The sequence below is a fragment of the Balaenoptera musculus genome, chromosome 11 (genome assembly GCF_009873245.2).
Source record: "Balaenoptera musculus isolate JJ_BM4_2016_0621 chromosome 11, mBalMus1.pri.v3, whole genome shotgun sequence".
NCBI classification, from domain to species: domain Eukaryota; kingdom Metazoa; phylum Chordata; class Mammalia; order Artiodactyla; family Balaenopteridae; genus Balaenoptera; species Balaenoptera musculus.
In genome coordinates this window covers 102,779,999-102,801,961 of record NC_045795.1, presented here as the reverse complement: position 1 = coordinate 102,801,961, position 21,963 = coordinate 102,779,999, and the positions used below count along the sequence as shown (strand labels likewise).

Genomic DNA, 21,963 nt, shown 5'->3' with positions numbered 1-21,963 from the left:
AGTGGGCAGGTGAGGCTTAGTAGACAGACAGTACCTCCCTTCCCCAGCTTCCCTCTGACAGATTCTTATTTATTTATTCATGTATTTATTTATTTATGGCTGCACGTGAGCTCAGTAGTTGTGGCTGGCGGGCTCTAGAGCGCAGGCTCGGTAGTTGTGGCACACGGGCTTAGTTGCTCCGCAGCATATGGGATCTTCCTGGACCAGGGCTCAAACCCATGTCCCCTGCATTGGCAGGCAGATTCTTAACCACTGCGCCACCAAGGAAGTTCCCCTCTGACAGATTCTTAAAGCAGAAGAGCCTCCAAAAGAAATGTCCCTGTCTCTGCCTCAGGACAGGATACAATCAGTACTATCAGTAAGAGGTGGCCTTCTGCCCCACTTTCAAGACCTTTGGGGAGAGGAGTCTGCATTTAATAATACCTGCCCCATCGGGAGAAAACGACTTGGGTTACCTGATAGTTATCAAAGCACTTTCACACCTATTGGCTCTCCTATTTCATTCTCCTAATAACTTGGGTGTGAGCCAGGTGCAATATGGTCTTGTCTACTGTCCTCCAAGAATCTGAGCTAATCACAGGAGATCATGAGGCTTCCAGGGGCAGAGCGGAGCTAGGACACCAGGTAAGGCCCTCCTTCCTGTCACTTACCAGCTTTGCCCCTCCATCACCCAAATCAGTGACCGCTCCCTGACCATCCGTTCTCTGGAGGGCCCCAGCCAGCATGTGAGTGGGCCGCCAAGGTGGACAGGACAGAGCTCTTGACCTCTGGGAGCTTTCGGGGGTGTGGGGAGATGTGACAGGTTTGCACACCTGGCTACAGTGTGGCGCTCTGCAGGGTGAGCACCGTGTGATGGGCACAGGCCACATGCTCCCAGCCCTTCAGGCCAGAACAGCCAGTAAGGACCCAAAAAAATGAGTTTGTGGCAACTGCTGGAATCCCGTCCTCCCGTGCCCACGGGTGCTGAGCATGAAGCCTCAGGCACTGATGCCCTGCACCTGCGCACACGCTGTACCCACACGTGTACCCACACCTCCACACATGTGTACACATGTACACACATACACACGCAGGCGCTGCGGCGCGTAGTCCCTGCAGCCCGGGGCGGGAGAGTGGGTGCGGAGCGCGAGCACCTGTCCGCCCGCGGAGCTGCCAGGCCGCCTCCTGCCCGCGGGCGCCGCGCCCCCTCCCCGCGCCGTCTATTTATATCGCTCGCCGGCTCTGCCCATATTGGGCAGCGCCAGCAGGTCAGGCGCCCCAGGCCGGGTCGCGGCGCCATTGCGGCGGCCCCTGCGGAGCGAGTGCGGCCGTGCCTCCCGTCGGGGTAGCCCCGTAAGTAACGGTGACTGGGCCGCGGGGACCACCGGGGGCCCCTCTGGCACCTGCGCCCCCGCCGCGCGTGCAGCCCCGCGCCCCTGACCGCCTGGTCCTGGGCCGCCCTCGCCGGCCCTGGCGGCCGTGGAGGGGGCGCCTGTGTCTGCCCGTCCCGGGGGTCCTCCTGGAACCGAGAACAGTGCCCGGCACTCGACAGGATCCGCTCTCTGAACCGTAGACTGAGGAGTCTAATCGCCCTGCGTTTCCCACCCCACCCCCCACCCCCGCGGGGTTCTTAAGAGTAACTAACGAGCTCGATGCATGTTAAAGGCTCTGGTAAGAATGCAAAACGTCAGCTCTTCAAAGGAAAGGAAAAAGGAAACTTGCCTTATTTAGCTTCATCTCCATCCTGGCCGTCATTAAAAGCCAGGTGTGTGGAGCGGATTATTACTTTGCAAAAAATCCAGTATTTTCCAATGCTCCTGGGAGACTCGGAGTGCGTTCAGGGTGGGGCAGGTGTTCTGAGCCATTTTCAGCCAGGGTCTGCACAAGACGGTGATGCTGAAGCAAACCAGGGTGTGGGGAGCAATGGGAAAAGCCATGGGTCACCAAGGTAAATGTTGTAGGATAACTAAAGGGGCAAGGGTGAAAAAAATTATAAATGAGAACTATCAGGTCTCCATTAGGGCGAGGGGGCTGGGAATGGGGAGGAGGTGTGCCATCTGAGAGGTGGGGCTACTCAGGTCCTGCTGGTGGTTGTCGCCATGGGAATTAAGAACCCACTGTTGCCCTATCTTGCGTTTTTTTTTTCAATAGATGCTGGAATGTTTCAGCTCTGCATGTTGACAATTAATTTACACACACAAAAAAAAAGTCTGAGCAGCCAATGTGCTATCTCTGGCCTCAGTTCTCTAAGAATGGGGGCCAAATTCCTGAGCGCAGTGGTGACGGGGAATTAATTTTGAGGATGGGAGAAGCGGGTGTCAGAATGTGTCAGGCTGTAGGCAAGGAAATCAAGTTAATGATTCTGGGTGATTTATTTGACTTGGACAAACGGATAGCAACTTCAAGAATCAAAATATCTTCAAGACAGTGGTTAATAACATGTATAAAACCTAAAAGAAAAAAAAGTTATGAAGTTGTAATTTAGGACTAAGCAACGCATTCATTTAATTGCACAAACCGTCTTGAGCAACTCTTCTGTGCCAGGCATTGTCACAGACAGACGCTAAGAATACAGAAAGGGTTAAGACCTGACCCCCTACCCTCAATGTGCGCATCAGTGAAAGGAGAGGAGGGCGAATGCGTAAATAAATTGCAGTAACAACGGTGCAATAACCACCATGTTCAAGGTACAAGCAAGGAAGGGCAGAGAAGGCTTCACTGAGGAAGTGACGTCTGGACTGAATTTTGAAGAGCCAGTTACATTTTTTCAGGTGGAAGCAGGTGAAGAATATTCCAGACACAGGGAACAACATGTGTAGCCACATAGCATTAGAATAGTGAGTGGTTCAGTACTACTAAAGAGATTGGAAAATATGAGGAAGGAAAATCCGGAAATGGGGCAGGAAGGGCTGGGAGGTGCCAGGCTAGGAAGGGCCTCCTGATGCCTGGAGGACGGGTAGTGCTGGTGCAAATAGGCTTGAGGTATTTTTTTAAATGTGGGGTAATGATTTCATACATGAGAGTCACCAACTTACAGAAGGGCTGTGTTTTAAGCTTTGGAACTGAGACATCATTGCGTCATCTTGACATTCCTTGGCTTGCCAATCAAAATCTGTTGAAGGGGGTTTTAGGCTGGAATGTAGGACCCTTACCAAGTAATTTCTCAGGTCTTCAGTTTTTTTCATCGATAAAATTCAAGGCTTTGCTGTTGATCAACTCTGTCATTTCATATTATGACCTACTCACATACTGAACATTTCTATGGGAAAAAAATGTATACACTAATTCTGGAATCCAGTAACTTCTTTTCCCACCAAAGCACAAGTAGGAAGGAATTGTTTCTTTCTCCCAGAGCAGTTCTCATTAAGACTGGAGAAGCAGGTTGTAAGCATTTGTATTTTCCAATGACTCATAAGTTGGGCTGCCTACACTTTGACAGGTTAAAAAGAAAATTCTCAATGTATCTACGTATCCTGTCTGCCTGTCTGTCTGCCTCTCTCTATATATGTACACGCAGTGATGTGGTTTACACTGTATGGGGCTGGCCAAAAAGTTCGTTTGGGTTTTGATGTTATGGAAAAACCCGAACAAAACTTTTGGCCAACCCAATAGGTTAGGTTTTCAAAGTTATAAGTTACTCTAATGTTAATACAATTTTTAATTTTAAACTTAGTTTATGCAATATTTAAGACGTGCAAAAAGGCCTAATGAATAATAAAGTTATGTTATCGGGTTCCCGCCATGCAGCTGATGAAGTCGAACACTGATTACGCAGCTGGAACTCCTGTCACCCTCCTCCAGCTGTGTGCCCTCCTTCCACGCCTCCGGAAAGCAACCACTGTCCGGAACTTGGTGTTTAGAATTACCTTTCACTTCTTTATATTCCACTACAGTTGTACATACCCTTAAAGAATATACAATTCTTTTAACTTTTTCTTTTGATATAATTTCAAACTTACAGGAAAGTTCTAACAGTAGGACAAAAAACTCCCATAGACCGTTTACCAGATTCACCATTTATATTTATTTTGTCATAATATATCACCTACATTTACTCTATTAGAATATATAGTATTGTTCTGCATAATTTAAAGAAGATATCAGTGGCGGGCAGCACCTATTCTTTTAGTCTGTTTCACACATTGATGTTTGTGAAATTCATCCATGTCGATACATGCAGCTCTAGTTCATTCTTTTTTTTTTTTTTTTTTTTTGCTGTACAATATTCTCTTGAGTGAATATGCTACAGTCTGTTCTCCTGTTAACGAATATTTAGGTTATTTCCAAATTTTTACTATTTCAAACAGTGCTGCTATGAATTTAAACTAGTTTTAACTTCAGCAAAACATGGAGTCATGGTCATGTATCAATCATTATTTAGAAAAAGTAGCAACTTTAAAGATAATATAAAGATTATAAAATTAAACATTGTAAAAGCAAAACATTGGTAGTTTAAGTAAACTAACATTTTTATGCCACATTAAATTCTATTTTATTTTTTTAATAAATTTATTTATTTAGTTAGTTATTGGCTGTGTTGGGTCTTCATTGTTGTGCTCAGGCTTTCTCTAGTTGTGGCGAGCGGGGGCTACTCTTCGTTGTGGTGAGTGGGCTTCTCATTGCGGTGGCTTCTCTTGTTGCGGAGCACAAGCTCTAGGCACGTGGGCTCAGTAGTTGTGGCTAGTGGGCTCTAGAGTGCAGCCTCAGTAGTTGTGGCGCACGGGCTTAGTTGCTCCGAGGCATGTGGGATCTTCCTGGACCAGGGCTTGAACCCGTGTCCTCTCCGTTGGCAGGTGGATTCTTAACCACTGCGCCACCAGGGAAGCCCCACATTAAAATTTATAGCAATCCATTTCTTAAAACTAAGTATACTGGACATGAGTAAAACTGCATTTTGGATTTGCAAAGTAATTAGGCTTTATTCTTGTGATTTATATTTATTTTTGCTACTCATTTTTTCTCCATTATTATGGGTACTATTAATATGAATGCACAATTCAGTCTTCTATAAATTGGAGCAGAGAATAACTTCCCACTGATATCACTGAGAACATTTATACAATTTTATTTTGCTGATGAAAGGAGAATGCCCTCTGTGCCCTCATTACAAGAAAAAGTTGCTGTCAGCTCTCTTTTATTTGTGAGCTGTGTCTGTACCCACAAGGAGTTTGTATATGAACCCAAACATTGTTATTGTTCAAAAAATGTTTGTACAGGTGTATCCAGTTTCAGCTTTACCAAGCAAATTACATGTTATACATGCATGGCCTTATTTAATTCTCCCAACTATTCTTATATAATTCTCAAAACTAATTCCAAGCGAGGAATCGAAAAGAGGCTGAGAAACTTGCTCATGTTGTAAATGGTAGGGCGAGGTCTCAGAACCCAGGTCTCAGGAACCCAAGTCAAAGCCCACGTTCCGAACCTCTGAGCTACCCTCTGCTACCCCACTGTGAGCACTTGGATACAAAGGACTGATCCAACTACTTTATTTATATACAGAAACCCCAATTTACACATGCAGAAACCAAGGTTCAGAAAGGTTACATAATTTTATGGGACTTCCCTGGTGGTGCAGTGGTTAAGAATCCGCCTGCCAATGCAGGGGACACGGGTTCAAGCCCTGGTCCGGGAAGATCCCACATGCCGTGGAGCAACTAAGCCCGTGTGCCACAACTACTGAGGCTGCACTCTAGAGCCCACGAGCCACAACTACTGAGCCCGCGTGCTGCAACTGCTGAAGACCGGGCACCTAGAGCCCATGCTTTGCAACAAGAGAAGCCACCACAATGAGAAGCCTGCGCACCACAACAAAGAGTAGCCCCCACTCACCCCAACTAGAGAGAGCTCGCGCACAGCAACAAAGGCCCAATGCAGCCAACAAATAAAAAATAATAATAATAAATAAATTAAAAAAAAAAAAAAGAAAGGTTACATAATTTTAGGATGACAGAAAGCAGTGGCTAAACTGAGATTCAGGCCCAGGACTATCTCACTTCAAAGCCCCATCTGCAATGCCAGCATCTTCTGTGTACCTTATGTATACAAGGAACAATGCTGAGAATTCTTATTGAAGTATGGTGGCTAATTTAACTGACCAGGTATCTCTCAGGATTTCCACCAGTAAATTCACTTGGTCTGTAAATCCACAGCAATTAGAGTAGCTTTCAAGAGTTTTATAAAAGGCAATTAGAAGGAAGGGATACTTAAATATATGTGCCCATCTAAAAAATTCATAAATGTTTCTTATTTCCTTTTTAAAAGTATTTTTTGTTGTTGAAGCCAGCATTTGGGGCAGAGAAACTGTACCCAAGTAAAGTATTTATTCAAGAAACTGATTTATCTTTGGGAATCTTGGGGACACCAGATGATCTTTTTAAAACAGGAATTTGACTGTTCCCCTTCTCAAAACTCTTCAGCTGGAGTTTTAAGCAGAGAACTGGAGATTAGGCACCAGACATAATCTAGAAAGTGGATTTATTTATGACAGTGGCACAGGAGTTGTTGCCCTGTTGCCTGCTTTATATCACCCATGAGCTAAGAATGAATTTTATAATTTTAAGTGGCTTTTTACAATCAAAAGAAGATGTGGAAATGTATGAAGTTCAAGTCTCAGTGTCCGTGAAACGCATTTTTTGGCACAGAGTGATGCTCATTGGTTTACGTGTCACCTCTGGCTGCTCCTGCATTGCGACGGCAGAGCTGAACTGTTAAGACAGAAACCCTACAAAGGCTGAGATGTTTTCTCTCTGGCCCTAGTTTGGTGCTTGGTCTAGAGGGAGTGACTTAGAGTGCAGACTCTGGAGTCAGATGGAACTGGGCTCAAGACTCAGTTCGTGTGCCTGTAAAATGCTGTAGCCATTTAATGAGAAGAGGTAAACTCAGAAGAGTTGACGTAGGGACTTTTGCCTTCTATCAAGGAGAAATGAGCATAATGAGAAGTTTCTACAGTTCTTTTACTTGACAGTGTAATAATAGGGAATATAAGAATATACCTAAAGTGAAACTTTATGAAATATATAATTGCTGTTACCTTAAGCAACCTTGTCTCAATATTTGCACATGCCTCTTATACTCAGAGAGGACTCCTGAGTGCCAGTACCAGCACTCCCAACTCAAACTAGCTTAAACAATGAGGGGAATGGTTTCTCTCTCAAAACTGAAAAACACATGTTTTAAGGCATGTTTAAGGCATGTTTCAAGCTCCACTGCTCTGAAATCTCTGCCTTCTTTCCTGTACTGGCTGTGTCCTCATGCTGGCTGTGGGGACACGGCTGCAGCGGATCCAGACCTCTCATCTTTGTAACACGTGGACACCCCCAACCAGTGAACCAGAGACTGAGCTTCACTCCAGTCGGGCCAATCTCAGGTCTCCCACCAGCCTCAGTGGTAAGGAGAACGGGAGTCAGTCCCACCCCAGTGGCACCAAGGAAAGGCAGGCTGGATGTGGGGAGAAAGCCAACATTGTCCACTATAGAGTTGTGTATAAGATATTACCCATAGGGGCTTCCCTGGTGGCGCAGTGGTTGAGAATCTGCCTGCCAATGCAGGGCACACGGGTTCGAGCCCTGGTCTGGGAAGATCCCACATGCCGCGGAGCGACTGGGCCCGTGAGCCACAACTACTGAGCCTGCGCGTCTGGAGCCTGTGCTCCGCAACAAGAGAGGCCGCGATAGTGAGAGGCCTGCGCACCGCGATGAAGAGTGGCCCCCGCTCGCCGCAACTAGAGAAAGCCCTCGCACAGAAACGAAGACCCAACACAGCCAAAAATAAATAAATAAATTAATTAAATTAAATTAAATTAAATAAAGCAAATGCCCCTAGGAGAGAGAAGACCACTAAGAGCTCAAGGTCTTAGTGTTCAAACTTCTTTAAAAAAAAAAAAAATAAGATATTACCTATAACATCTTTATCAAGAAAACCAGTCCATAATGTACCAGGTATCTCATTTTTAACCTCTCTTTGAAACTAATGCCACTTTTGTTTTCATTAAACTAGCCCTATGCCAAAAAGTTCAACGAGGGTAGCTTGGTTCCTGCCTTAAAGATACAAAACCCTAGGTTGTAGTCCTAACATTTGGGTCCCCAGCATCCGGTTTCTTTCCAGCAACATCAAGAACTAATGAGTCAGAACTACCTGCACTGTGTTAGATCACGTGATCCGATCTGGAAGCTACCCTTGGCCTTCTAGCATTGTGGGTACTGGTACCCTTTGAGGGATTCTTGTATATCAGTACAAATGGAATAGAAATTTAAAAATATTTCCTTATAAGAAAGCTTTTACCGTTTTTAGTTTGAAGTAACAGCTGTCATCTATAAAGTTGATTGAGGTGTTTATGTGTAAAGAAGCCTACATAATATGATTTGGGCTAATCATAATATGTTATAGGAGAATTTAGAAATATAATGACCTCTTAATTACCCATAATTGGATTCTCTTTGTAAAAATCTAAAACAAATAAAGCGAAAAAGCAAAGATCACTTTTAACCTGCAAACCCTTGCACAGAAAGTCTTAAGTTCTTATTGAAATAAAACTGAGCCATTAATGCCAGAAAATCCAGTGAGGAGGGTTTTATTTCTTTCTATTTCAAGTATACGGATTCCAAGACTGGCTAGTTATTATGATTCCACACCCTTCAGCACAGTGGTTTTTAGGTCTTACAGTTGCCATTATATAATTAAACATTCCTATCATGCTTAACACTTGTTTCCTAAAATGAACTTTAATTCAACACTGAAAAAGTGCCAAGTCTCATTGAGACATGAGATTTCTAATCCTTTACAGGATTACAGAAATTTAAAAAATTTATAAGCTTTACGGCTGACAGATTTTGCTTTCACAGTGTTGAAATGGTCACCTCCCTGCCTTTCTTAGCTCCGCGTGCTGACTTTTCTACCATCAAGGTTTATTCTCACTGCGTGCGACTTACAGTGGCGTTAGACCTGGACAGGGTGACAGAGTTTGAGATCCGCTCCTCCCATTAAGGCTTCTGGCTCTAGGAGTGTCCTTCTTTAAATCAAAAGAGCTGATTAGCTTCCTTGAAACATCTGTTTGCAGTTCCCTGGGGAAGGGGAAGCTGAGACAACCAGCTTAAAGAGATTTTTAATTAGACTAGTGCTTTTTCAGGCAAGAAGTGATTCCGCCTCTGCCTCTGTGAGATAGGGAAGAGAAAGAAGCTGAGCAGGAAGGGCAGAGAAACGGGAGGACTTTTTGTGTTTTCTAAGCTTAGGATGATTTAGTTGTAAGTTTCAAGTATTGTGAATTCTCACATCAGCACGTATTTGGTTGCGCTTTCCAAAGCACTGTTTTGAATTATTTGCCACATAGCAAAGTTCGAGCAGAATTTTAGTGGACTTTTTTTTCAGCCAGCCTGCAAGGCCCCCTTGTGATTTTTCAGATTGCTGCTGACAGCATTTGGGTGCATTTTGGGGGACGGTGCACATAACCCTTCCGGTGATGCGGCATCCCCTCAGAGAGGATGCTTCCTAATGCCTCTGTATCCTCCATCTACGGGTCAGCTGAATTTGGTAACTGGAAGTGGAAATGCGAAAGGTGCTCACCTTATCCCTTTTCTCTTCATTCACCTTGAGAGGGAGGACTTTCCAGCCTCCACTAGAAAAATCTCTGCCGCTAATTAGGAAAATATTGTTAGTGGTTAATAATTTACTGTTTTTAATTTTACAATCAATGACGTTATTTTTAGATACCAAAGTAGTTGTCTTAATGTTAAACTACTCTGCTTGGAATGAATAATATTTACTTATAAATACTTCTTAGAACTAATGCTGCATATTTAAATTACAGAGAATTTATTTTCTTAGAAGAAAACTCCCTCTTTTCTTTCCTTCAGGAATGTTACATGACATCTCTGTTGCTTGGTGAGTAATCAGACATGTAAACAGGACCTCAAGAATCAAGCTACATTTAAAGAAGACTTACTTAGAAACACTGGAGAGGACACCATGGAGTGCAAGACTGAGGGAAAAGAAAAATACCAACACAGCTTGAATTTACTGAATAAAATTAAGAACATGAAAGAACTAGCAGAGATGATTGATGTTGTACTCATCGCAGAAGGGGAGAAATTCCCTTGCCACAGGCTCGTTCTGGCTGCATTTAGTCCTTATTTCAAAGCGATGTTTACCTGTGGACTACTTGAGTGTACTCAGAGGGAAGTCGTACTTTATGACATCACAGCAGAAAGTGTGTCGGTGATATTAAATTATATGTACCACGCGGCTTTGGAGATCAGTAACGCCAATGTACAGACTGTGGCTGTGGCCGCCTATTTTATGCAGATGGAGGAGGTCTTCAGTGTGTGTCAGAAGTATATGATGGACCGTATGGATGCCTCGAACTGTGTGGGTATCTATCATTTTGCAAAGCAGATTGGAGCTGAAGATTTAGCTGATCAATCGAAGAGGTATTTATATCAGCACTTTGCTGAGGTGAGCTTACATGAAGAGATACTAGAAATTGAAGTGCACCAATTTCTGACGCTTATTAAATCAGATGACCTGAACATATCCAGAGAGGAGAGCATTCTGGACCTAGTTCTGAGATGGGTAAATCATAACCGAGAACTGCGCACAGAGCATCTTGCGGAACTTCTGAAGCAAGTTAGGTTGCAACTGGTAAATCCTTCTTCTTTAAGACAAGCCCTGAAAAGGAACACAATGCTTCTGTGTGATGCAAATTGCATTGACATCATTCAAAACGCATTCAAAGCCATCAAGACCCGTCAACAGCACTCTCTCAATCTTCGTTATGGCATGGAGACTACCAGTCTTTTGCTGTGCATTGGCAACAATTCTTCAGGAATCAGGTCGAGACGTAGGAACTACGGAGATGCCAGTTTTTGCTATGATCCTGCATCGCGCAAGACCTATTTCATCTCATCTCCCAAGTATGGGGAGGGTTTAGGCACTGTGTGTACTGGTGTTGTCATGGAAAACAACACTATCATTGTGGCTGGAGAAGCAAGTGTCTCTAAACTCTCCAGACAGAAGAGCAAGAATGTGGAAATCTACAGGTTTGTATCTAGCCATATACTTGTAACTTTGTTTTAATTATCTTGCTTTGACATTAGCAGAAGTACTGCTGAGTGATCACATCTTAAGTTACATGTGGTCAGAATTACCCTGTAATCACGTATTTTACATAGATGTAAAATTCAGAACAAAATCATCCACATTTTAAAATTATTTTTCTCTCCCTTTCATTATTAAGAACATATAGTTGAGGGCTTCCCTGGTGGCGCAGTGGTTGAGAATCTGCCTGCTAAGGCAGGGGACACAGGTTCGAGCCCTGGTCTGGGAGGATCCCACATGCCGCGGAGCAAGTGGGCCCGTGAGCCACAACTGCTGAGCCTGCGCGTCTGGAGCCTGTGCTCCGCAACAAGAGAGGCCGCGATAGTGAGAGGCCCGCGCACCGCGATGAACAGTGGCCCCCGCTTGCCGCAACTAGAGAAAGCCCTAGCACAGAAACGAAGACCCAACATAGTAATCAATCAATAAAATAAAGAAATCTTTAAAAAAAAAAAAAAAAAAAAAGAACATATAGTTGAATGTGCATAAGTTAAATGTATATACTTTATGATTCCTCTGTATATTTTCACTCTTAGCTTTCACTATTCATATGCTATAATTGCTTTGTTTTTGAAAAGCTGAATATAACTTTTAACAAGACGAAAAGTTTATTAACACTGACGCCTTTGAACTGACTTTTATTAGTTCACAATTCAGAGTAATAAGTAATTTTTTTTCTTGACCAAAAAGTACTATTTATCTGTCAGTTTTCATTCTGTACTTTTTTTTTTTTTAATTTATTTATTTTTGGCTGTGTTGGGTCTTTATTGCTGCACGCAGGCTTTCTCTACTTGTGGCGAGCGGGGGGGCTACTCTTCATTGCGGTGTGTGGGCTTCTCATTGCGGTGGCTTCTCTTTGTTGCAGAGCATGGGCTCTAGGCGTGCGGGCTTCAGTAGTTGCGGCTTGTGGGCTCAGTAGTTGTGGCTCGCAGGCTCTAGAGCGCAGGCTCAGTAGTTGTGGCGCAGGGGCTTAGCTGCTCCACAGCATGTGAGATCTTCCCGGACCAAGGCTTGAACCCGTGTCCCCTGCATTGGCAGGCGGGTTCTTAACCACTGCACCACCAGGGAAGTCCTTCATTCTGTACCCTTAATGAGTGGGTCTTTCCTAAACCTCTAATAGTGTAAAATGTTTGTAGCCTAAGACTTCTTCAATCCTAGAACTGTAAGAGGAACAGGAGTACCTGGCTAAGAAGTAGTGTATGTCTAGGTGCATGTGAGGACAAAAAGATTTGTTTCCTGTTATTCAGCAAGAATTCAACCCTTAAATCTACCTGTTTGAGTAAGAGTTGTACGTGTAGGTCCTTGAGCTCTCCTTACACTCCCTCCACTCTCTGGGCCCTCATAGCAGGGTTTCTCAGACTTTTCAGTTGGGAAGTGATTCTCGACAGCAAAGTGGGGACAGAGAAAGAATGAGAGGTCTGCTATTTTCCTGTCATCTCTCCTCATCGCAGTACCTGCTTCAGGCTCTCGGCCCGTCCCGCTGTCACCTTCACACGTTGAGCAAGTGTCCCTTCTTCCCAGCAGTGGGGGCGGGAACACAAGCCCTGGATAGTGACTGGCCCTCTGCCTGTGGTGACAGAACTGTCACTGAGCAGCAACAGGTACAGGCCCTCAGGTGCTTGTGGGAAAGGGGGCATGGGTCTCCTGGGACAGGTCCTCTGGGTCCCTGATACTTGTTTCCTACTTGCTCTTGGCTGGGTGCCCTTCTTTTCACCTTAGAGCCTCCTGTACAAGAAACTCGGGTTCTATAGATACCTATTTTCTTCCTCTTAAAGGTAGTGCAGGGCTTCCCTGGTGGCTCAGTGGTTAAGAATCCACCTGCCAATGCAGGGGACATGGGTTTGAGCCCTGGTCCGGGAAGATCCCACATGCTGCAGAGCAACTAAGCCTGTGCACCACAACTACTGAGCCTGCACTCTAGAGCCCGCAAGCCACAACTATTGAGCCCGTGTACCACAACTACTGAAGCCCACGCGCCTAGAGCCCATGCTCTGCAACAAGAGAAGCCACCGCAATGAGAAGCCTGCACACCGCAACGAAAAGTAGCCCCCGCTCGCCGCAACTAGAGAAAGCCCGCGTGCAGCAACGAAGACCCAATGCAGCCAAAAATAAAATGAATAAATTTTTAAAAATAAAGGTAGTCCACAATTTTGCCATCAGAGTTAATTCTTAACAAACGTCCAACCCTCTCAAAGTGTGTGTTTTCATCCTTCAAAGTCTTTCCTCTCAACTGTTTTTGAATGCCTGCTTCCCTTTCTATGCGTGTGTCTAACTACACACCCCTTGTTTCCTTTCTTTCCTGTCTTGAACTCACCCTGGTTCCCATCACCAACGGCTCTTCCACGTTGGTCAGAATTAGGGTAAAAGTATCAGTTGCCCTCCTCATTTCTTGCAATAATGAAACTGTCAGCAGGGCAAATAAAAAGATTATCAGAAGCATTGCTTGAGGCTTAATGTCCTGCAGACATGCCTGCAGGAAAAAAAGCACCATCTTCCAACTTCCCTGTCCAGCCTGAAGTAAAACGGTGTCTCTGGGGAAGAACGTAAGAGTTGGCCTAGAACAATGGGGAAAACTTCTGTAATATGATTAACTGTCACATGTTTGATGCAAAATTTGTTTCCAAACAACAAATTTTTTTTCTTATTTTCCATATGTTTTCTGGTTTTTGTTTTTTGTTTTGTTTTAGTTTTGAATTCCAATTATACTTTCTGGATTTTCTAGGACAGAACTAATTTCACATATTTTATCCCACTGTCCCTATGGGTACTTTTGTCCTCCTTAGACTATCTGTCCTGATCATGATTCAAGAAAGTAGACTTACCACTGTCAAGAGGCAAGACGAAAGATGGGCACAGACTCATCCATTTGGTGACCATGTAATGCTACACACACACACACACACACACACACACACACATGCACACACACAGATAATTACTTAATGTGCTGGACTCTAGGAGGTGTTGAGACCATATCACCTAGTGTCCCTGCTCTTCTCCCAAGACTCTTCTCAGACCAACATAATTATTCGTGGTAGAAATTACTGAAACTACCATGCCTAGTAGATTAGAATAGCTGTGAGACGCCCAGCAGACACCTACAGTGGGTTTTTATACACTAGCATGCTCTTGACTCTGTTCCAAGCCAGTCAGAACCACAAGAACAATCCTTAAAATTCTATATATCCTGCATCATCCCATTAGAAACCTGAATTTAAATATTTCCAGATTTTCCGCTGTAAACAGATTTCTTTAATGTAGTATTGAAATGAGACTTCTAGTCAACAGAATAGGACATTTTTTATTTTTCTTTATTTTTACGTATTCTCTTTTAGCAAATGACTTGCTAAAAGACTTTCCTATTTTTAATTTTCTTTCCCAGAATTAGGAAATGAAGGCTAGTCCCTGGATAATCTATACTTTTTCAATATATTGTTTTTTTCTAAAATTCTCTAGGTAGGTGTGGTTGACTGTTTCTGTGTAATTATATTTTGTTCAGCATTTCTTTCCCCCAAAAAACACAAACCTGTATCACTATCTTATATTAATGTTTTTTTCTTCTCCAATTAGAAGAACCAAATCATATTGTTTTTCGTTGGAAAGAAACAAGTGCGTTTTTTTGGCAAGTTGTTTTTATATTAAATCTAATTCTGGGTTCTCTCTCTATTTACAGGTATCATGATAGAGGAAACCAGTTTTGGGAAAAGTTATGCACAACAGAATTTCGAGAGCTCTATGCTCTGGGCACCGTCCATAACGACCTCTATGTTATAGGAGGACAGATGAAAGTTAAAAACCAGTATCTTATTACAAACTGTGTTGATAAGTACTCTGTAGAACGAGACACTTGGAAAAGGGTGTCCCCCCTTCCACTACAGTTGGCGTGTCATGCTGTAGTAACAGTGAATAATACACTTTACGCGACTGGAGGCTGGACCCCTCAGGTTAAGAAATTTCCTGTGTACCCAACTGGCATGGCTGTGCTGAGTCTGGCTGCCCTGCTGAAAAGTGTTGTAGTTGTTGAATACTAAGAGTGTGACTCACATTTCGGTAAAATGCCTTCTGTGTTATAGAATATTAAATGGAAGACTTTAAAGTGTTAAAGCAGCTTAGGAGAATGAATTTTAAAGTGTGTTATTCATAGGCATGACTTCATTCAGTATTTGTGCTGTGTTCTTCATAACCCTCCCCATTCTCGCTGACTATGAAGGATGCTCATGCTGAGGGGTTATCTGTACGGAGCATCTAAGTAGGAGGCAAAGAAGCTGGATCCTCATCCCAGTTCTCTCTGCTTTATAGCTGTATGACCTGAGGCGAGTAATTCTTAGGTCTTTTTCATATTAAAGTTCTTACTCTAAGTGGGGAACCAGAATGTTCATCCTGTGATGGCACAACCATCTCCACAAAAGTATACTGCAATTTTAACCTCTTCATGTCTTTGCTGGGCATCAGCAGATAGAGAAACCAGAGACTGCCTTGAAGCCCAGCGAAGGGATGCAAGACAGGATGGAGAAGTCAGCGGAGTGGGACCACAGTGGCCCTTTCTCTTCTCTTTGGTGTCCCTCCGAGCGCCCTGGGGCTCTCCCAGAAGTTTCACTCCAGCTGCCTTCTGCCGTGGCCAACCAGTCTTTCTAGTAAAGATTAATCTTACCAGCTCACTTTCTGTCCCCATGACATAAACTAATTTTATTTTAGCCTATATGATTTCTTCTTTCACCAGATTCGCTTCATGATAAAACTGGTGCTTTTTAAATCATTTCATAAGCTTAAATTTTGCCTTTTATGATATATCATACTTGTTTTAAAAACAAACTTCACATTTAATACATTTTAAAATTCATGCTATATATCAAAAAGTAGCTTAGATTTAATCACAGCTAGTAGCTGAAACGTGACAAATTATTTGTAACAAAGCTTTTTCAGAACTATTCATTACATAGTTAATTTTGCATGAATATGCTCCAAAGAAAAGCTTTTCTTTGCTTTTTTCCACTAAAGCAAATATTAAATACTTAAATTAGAAGGAAAATTAAAACAATAAAGTCAGTATTTCCTAATTTATAATGTCTTCAAACATGTCAGTATTTACTGCATTAACGAAAGCTTTTGCTAGTCTGTACCGAATACAATACATTAAATTGCAAGAAAGCACGGGGTAGTGATTGCACTACAGTGATTATAACACTGAGCTAAAACTAATTGCATACAACTTTCTTAAGTATGGAAATTATTTCTCTGTTGAACACCTGCATCCAAAACAAAAAGCAAAAGACACTTAAGCATCTTTAGCTTGAAGTCATAGAAGTTCCTAACACATTGTAGACAAAAAATATTACTTGACCTGAAGTTTAGGAGTAGGAAAAGCCACATACATCTGTGCGTATTCAACTTCTACTTTCTCTGGTCATTAAAAAAAATATATATATATATATGTACATAAAATAAATACATAAAAATAACTGCAAATAATTTCTATTAATCCATGTATCTTTAAAATTAAATTCAGACCACTCCTGTATTATGGTATAAAAATACCCTCATTACTAAAACACTCAAATATGTTTTTGTAATTTTGTTCCATTTGGATTAGAAAAATATTATAAAGAAAAATGCCTTATAAATTATTAAAATTAGTTTCTCACAAGTATTATTTAAGCCGCCACTATAAAGCTTGGTAAAATAAAATTATACTTTAAATACTATTCAAAAAGCTTGGTTTTATTTTTAAGGCTTTGCAGTGCTTCATTTTTTTAAAAAAATGCTGTATTGTCTCACTGCTCAGATCACAGATTGTTTGCTATAACCCAACACCTTAGCCCCATTATCGTAGAATATAAATTCCTCCGATATTGACAGTGTACTTACAACCTCAAGTCATGGGATTTGGTGTGTCTGTGAGTATGAGTCACTACAGTTAACCTCTATTTATCTCCTTGGCTGTCTGCTTGGATTAATTGCATTCATGCACTCACAAAGATCTCTAAGTGGTATGTTATTATACTGGCTGTCATAATTTCATACAGATGGATCTTCCTGATGAAGAACCTGATCGATTAAGCAACAAGCTGTTGAAGTATGACCCCCGCCAAGACCAATGGACAGAGCAGGCGCCCATGAAGTACTCAAAGTACCGATTCAGCACAGCTGTGGTCAACAGTGAGATTTATGTTCTGGGTAAGAAGCAGCTAAAAGAGTGTAACTCCTTTTATTTTTCTCAGCAGTTGGTCTCAGTGAAAATGAAATATTCTCTCCCTTCCTCTTGCATTTCAGTTCAACTATATACACAAACAGCCCCCAATTCTCTTTTGTTTCTTAATTTCTAGAGCACAGTCAGATAAGATGAAATGAAAGTCCATTGACTTGTTGAAAGCAAAGTTATTTTTATCAAATTTTTGAGTCTCCTGGAATGCAAGAACAGTAGTGATACACCCTTATCTACCCACCAAGTAAAATACGGTGACAAGGCAGTAAGCCCTTGGCCGCCTTCAGACGATGAAACGTGGGCTTTTGCAACCAACTGATTCTCTGTCCTAACAGAGGAGGAAGGCAGCAGACATAAGACGACGCCACAGGTTACGCCAGGCCTCTTCGTGTTGCCTCACCCACCAAACTTCCACAGAGCTTATTAAGTAATTTTTTATCCGAATGCATTTTTCCTTATCTCTGGTATGTGTGGTCCTGCACCCCCCACTAGGCACTGGTGAGAGACTGGTTCCTTCCCACTAATGGGGGTTAGAGTGACTCTGAACATCCTCTGTGTCTCCCCATCCTTCCCACTCCTTGTATTAAGTCCTTTGCTCGTCTAATCCCCTTCCTGCTCCCTAACGTCACCCTCTGTCACCTCGCTTCCCACCCCTCCATCACTTTCCCATGAGTATGGGAAGATAGAGGCTGAGACAGGAGGCTGAGTGGACTGGTAAATTGATGGTGATGCCGATTCTTTATTTTGTCCCATCTGCATCGATGCCTAACTGGCAAAGACAACACGGGGAAGATGATGGGTAACAAAAAGATGGCCAAAAAAAGAAATATGGGCTGAAAGCAAACCGAGCACTTGAGCAGCTTTTTTTTTTTTTTAAACTAAAGGGAAGCCATTATCTCTTGGCTGCCTGCACAGCATGAAGCAAAATAATTAATGCACTCAAACATTAATAGTTCTATGATTTTAAGAACAAGAACATTATGCAACATAATTTATGACTGCCTCAGTTATGAGACTCACTTGTGATTATAATTGAGTTTTTCCTCTGGGTATATATTTGTTACGTTCATTATAACCGTATGCAGTGTCACAGGCCCAGTAAAGATAACATCTAAACTAGGATCGATTACATGGGATGGATGTATAACTCAGGAGTGAAGGGCTGATCCACTTATTATATTAAAGTTGGAGGAAGTCAAAAGTGGGAAAAAATGATGTGTCAATTGAAGCAAAATGAGATTTCCCCCACTGTGGAGCCACAACTAGGCTAAATGTGGAATACAACTGATAGTGTCATTTTCTTGTAAATTGCCTGGAAAGGACACCCAAGACACCCTTTGGAGCTCACGCTTCACAGCATGAACAAACGTCCACTGAGTGAATGGAAGGGAGTAGATTTTAAAGGACTTGTAAGATGTGGGTAAGAGAAATAGAGGAAAGAGTGTGCTCCAAGAAAGGAGGCGCTGGGGAAGGCTGGGGAGTACAGTAGAAAGAAAGGCAGAAGCAGAGGTTTGGAGGTGAGAAGAAGATGCTAGGAGTAGAGGATGTGAGGAGGATGAGTGAATGAGCCCACAAGAGCAGGTGGGGCTGAGAGATGGACACGTGCATGGGAGCAGATTACAGAGGCTGGTGGATGAAGAATTAGGAGAACAAGAGGGAGCAGTGAGAAGGTGCACAGAAACACGATGAGAGAATGCCTGAGAAGGTTGCCGAGGTGAGGATATAAAGAACGCATCAAAGGTGAGAAGAAAATGTTAGTGGGGAGATCAATTAGAAAGTCTTCTGCAGTAGCATCAAATTTAGTTTCTGGATATTCAGGGCTGGGGACCAGATTCACAGTCTCTCAAATAATTTTACCATCTTGGCAGATTCAATCCAAAAGGTTCCACTTTCCCAACGTTTGCTACTTAACTCCCAGATATATGAATAAGCTTTCAAATGGAATGAATTTCAGTTGTTTAGGTATTTTTGTGGTACACTTGGTTCAGATTTAATTGTTCATTGCAAATATAACTGGAATGTGGGCAAATATCATACAGAGCCCTAAAACCTTCTCAATGACTCACACAGGTACCATGCACTCATGTGTTAATTGTCTTAGCAAAAGCCCTGTCTACTTTTGGGAATCCATATGTGTCCCACTGTGATTGGAGTCACTGCCAACTAGTATAGCAATGAGCCCGCTCCCTAATACCTGTGTTGGATTTAATTCCTTAAGATCTCCTAGATAGTCTACAGGCTACTCCAAAAGAGCAGCCACTGAAATCTCCTTCACCATGGAGGGAGTATGATCGAGGGGGAAGGCACCAGATCCTGACTCCATCATTTACTACCTGTATGTCCCTAGTCTAGTAAATCTTTTTTTTTGGGGGGGGGGGGGTAATATTGAACTTTGAATGCCTGCCTCTTAGAGATATGATTAATGTATGTAAAATCCCTACAATATAAGTATTCAGATGTTATAACTAAAGTTCCTTGAGCCCTTCGTGTTACACTTTGCTTAATTCTTTACATAAAAAATTTCATTTAACGGTCATAAAAAACTGACAAAGTATTAACACTCTCTGTATGGCCGACTAGCTATCTAGACGGAACTTCCCACTGAAAATACCAAAAAACGTTAGGTGAAACGTGTTTAAAATCCCCTGAACTAAGAACTGTTATGGCAGTAAACATTCAGTGGGCCAGAATCTAAGTGAAAGCAAGAGACTTCTAGCTATGGAGAAGTGAAAAGGGAGACATCCCCTCCCCAAAAAGCAACTATAAAGACAGATAAATTTGTCAAAAACAACAATTTCAGATCTCTGGAAATCAACCAAAGATAAACAACAATTTGAGAAGAGCTTAATTTCTCGACACTGCTGAACTTGAAGTCAGTCTTCAGGCAGCCTGTGACATCCTGGCCTGAGGCTGCCCGGACTTCACAGCCCAGAGCATTCAGCGTGGTAGTTCTACTGGAGTGGGGCTAGCTGTGAATCCTAGCAGCTTTGTTTGCCAAAGGGGGCTGATATGTTTGGGAGCGGAGGGTGGAAAACCCACGCTCAGAGTGGCAAATGGAAAAAGCCTGCAGCTCTCCTAAGCTTGAGCTTTTAGTCCTGGTTGGGACAGCAGCAGATAAGAAAACGAGCCAGAAATGTAACAGAGATCTTCTAGGGAAATCCTAGAATAAGAGCAGATTTGAGAAGTCTGAAGAAAGAATCTGTGAACTTGAAACAGATCAATAGAAATTATATAATCTGAAGAAGAGAGGGGGAAAAAATTGACGAAAAATTAGCAGAGCCTCAGAGACATACGGAATAACATGAAACCTACCAATATAGGTATAATGGGGATCCTGAAAGGAGAGAGGGAAAGGGGCAGGAAATCTCTTTTCAAATGAGTATTTGTCAAAAACTTCCCAAACTTGACGGAAAAACATTAATCTACAGTTCCAAGAAGCTCATCAAATCCCAAGTAAGATAACTTCACAGAGATCCTCACCATAACACATCATACACAAACTTTTGAAAGACAGAAAATCCTTTTTTTAAAAAATTAATTAATTAATTTATGTTTGTCTGCATTGGGTCTTTGTTGCTGCGCCCGGGCTTTCTCTAGTTGTGGCGAACGGGGGCTACTCTTTGTTGCGGTGTGCAGGCTTCTCATTCTGGTGGCTTCTCTTGTTGTGGAGCACGGACTCTCGGCAGATGGGCTTCAGTAGTTGTGGCTCGCAGGCTCTAGAGTGCAGGCTCAGTAGTTGTGGCGCACGGGCTCAGGTACTCTGCAGCATGTGGTATCTTCCTGGACCAGGGATCAAACCCGTGTCCCCTGCATAGGCAGGTGGATTCTTAACCACTGTGCCACCAGGGAAGTCCCCAGAAAATTCTTAAAAGCAGCAAGAAAAGAATGACATCACATAGAGGGGAACAACAATACGCTCAGCCAGTGACTTATCAGAAATAGTGGAGGCAAGAAGGCAGTAGAGGGCTTCCCTGGTGGCACAGTGGTTAAGAATCTGCCTGCCAATGCAGAGCACACGGGTTCGATCCCTGGTTTGGGAGGATCCCACATGCTGCAGAGCAACGAAGCCCATGTGCCACAACTACTGAGCCTGCACTCTAGAGCCCGTGCTCCGCAACAAGAGAAGCCACCGCAATGAGAAGCCCACGCACCACAATGAAGAGTAGCCCCCTCTCGCCACAACTAGAGAAAGCCTGCGTACGGCAACGAAGACCAAACCCAGCCAAAAATAAATTAATTAGTTAATTTTTAAAAAACGAAACAATTAGCAACTGAGTCTAACAACATAAAAAATGATTATGGGCTTCCCTGGTGGCGCAGTGGTTGAGAATCTGCCTGCCAATGCAGGGGACATGGGTTCAAGCCCTGGTCTGGGAAGATCCCACATGACGCGGAGCAACTAGGCCCATGAGCCACAATTACTGAGCCTGCGCGTCTGGAGCCTGTGCTCCGCAACAAGAGAGGCCGCGATAGTGAAAGGCCCGCACACCGCGATGAATAGTGGCCCCCACCTGCCGCAACTAGAGAAAGCCCTCGCACAGAAACAAAGACCCAACACAGCCAAAAATAAAATAAATAAAATTACAAAAAAAAAAAACTGCTAAAAAGAATTATATGTCATCAAAAATTCTTAAGAAAAAAATGAGGGCTTCCCTGGTGGCGCAGTGGTTGAGAATCTGCCTGCCAATGCAGGG

The 21,963-nt window shown here is 43.0% G+C and overlaps 1 protein-coding gene across 1 annotated transcript in view; it reads left to right on the top strand.

The window, feature by feature from the left end:
* Nucleotides 1–1,245: 1,245 nt before the first annotated feature.
* KBTBD12 (kelch repeat and BTB domain containing 12) overlaps nucleotides 1,246–21,963 on the top strand; it is a 56,996-nt gene continuing 36,278 nt past the window's right edge. Inside the window, 4 exon segments of the mRNA XM_036868537.1 lie at nucleotides 1,246–1,332; nucleotides 9,831–11,012; nucleotides 14,741–15,011; nucleotides 17,091–17,241. Coding sequence (XP_036724432.1) covers nucleotides 9,943–11,012; nucleotides 14,741–15,011; nucleotides 17,091–17,241 — 1,492 coding nt within the window. The 5' untranslated portion in view covers nucleotides 1,246–1,332; nucleotides 9,831–9,942.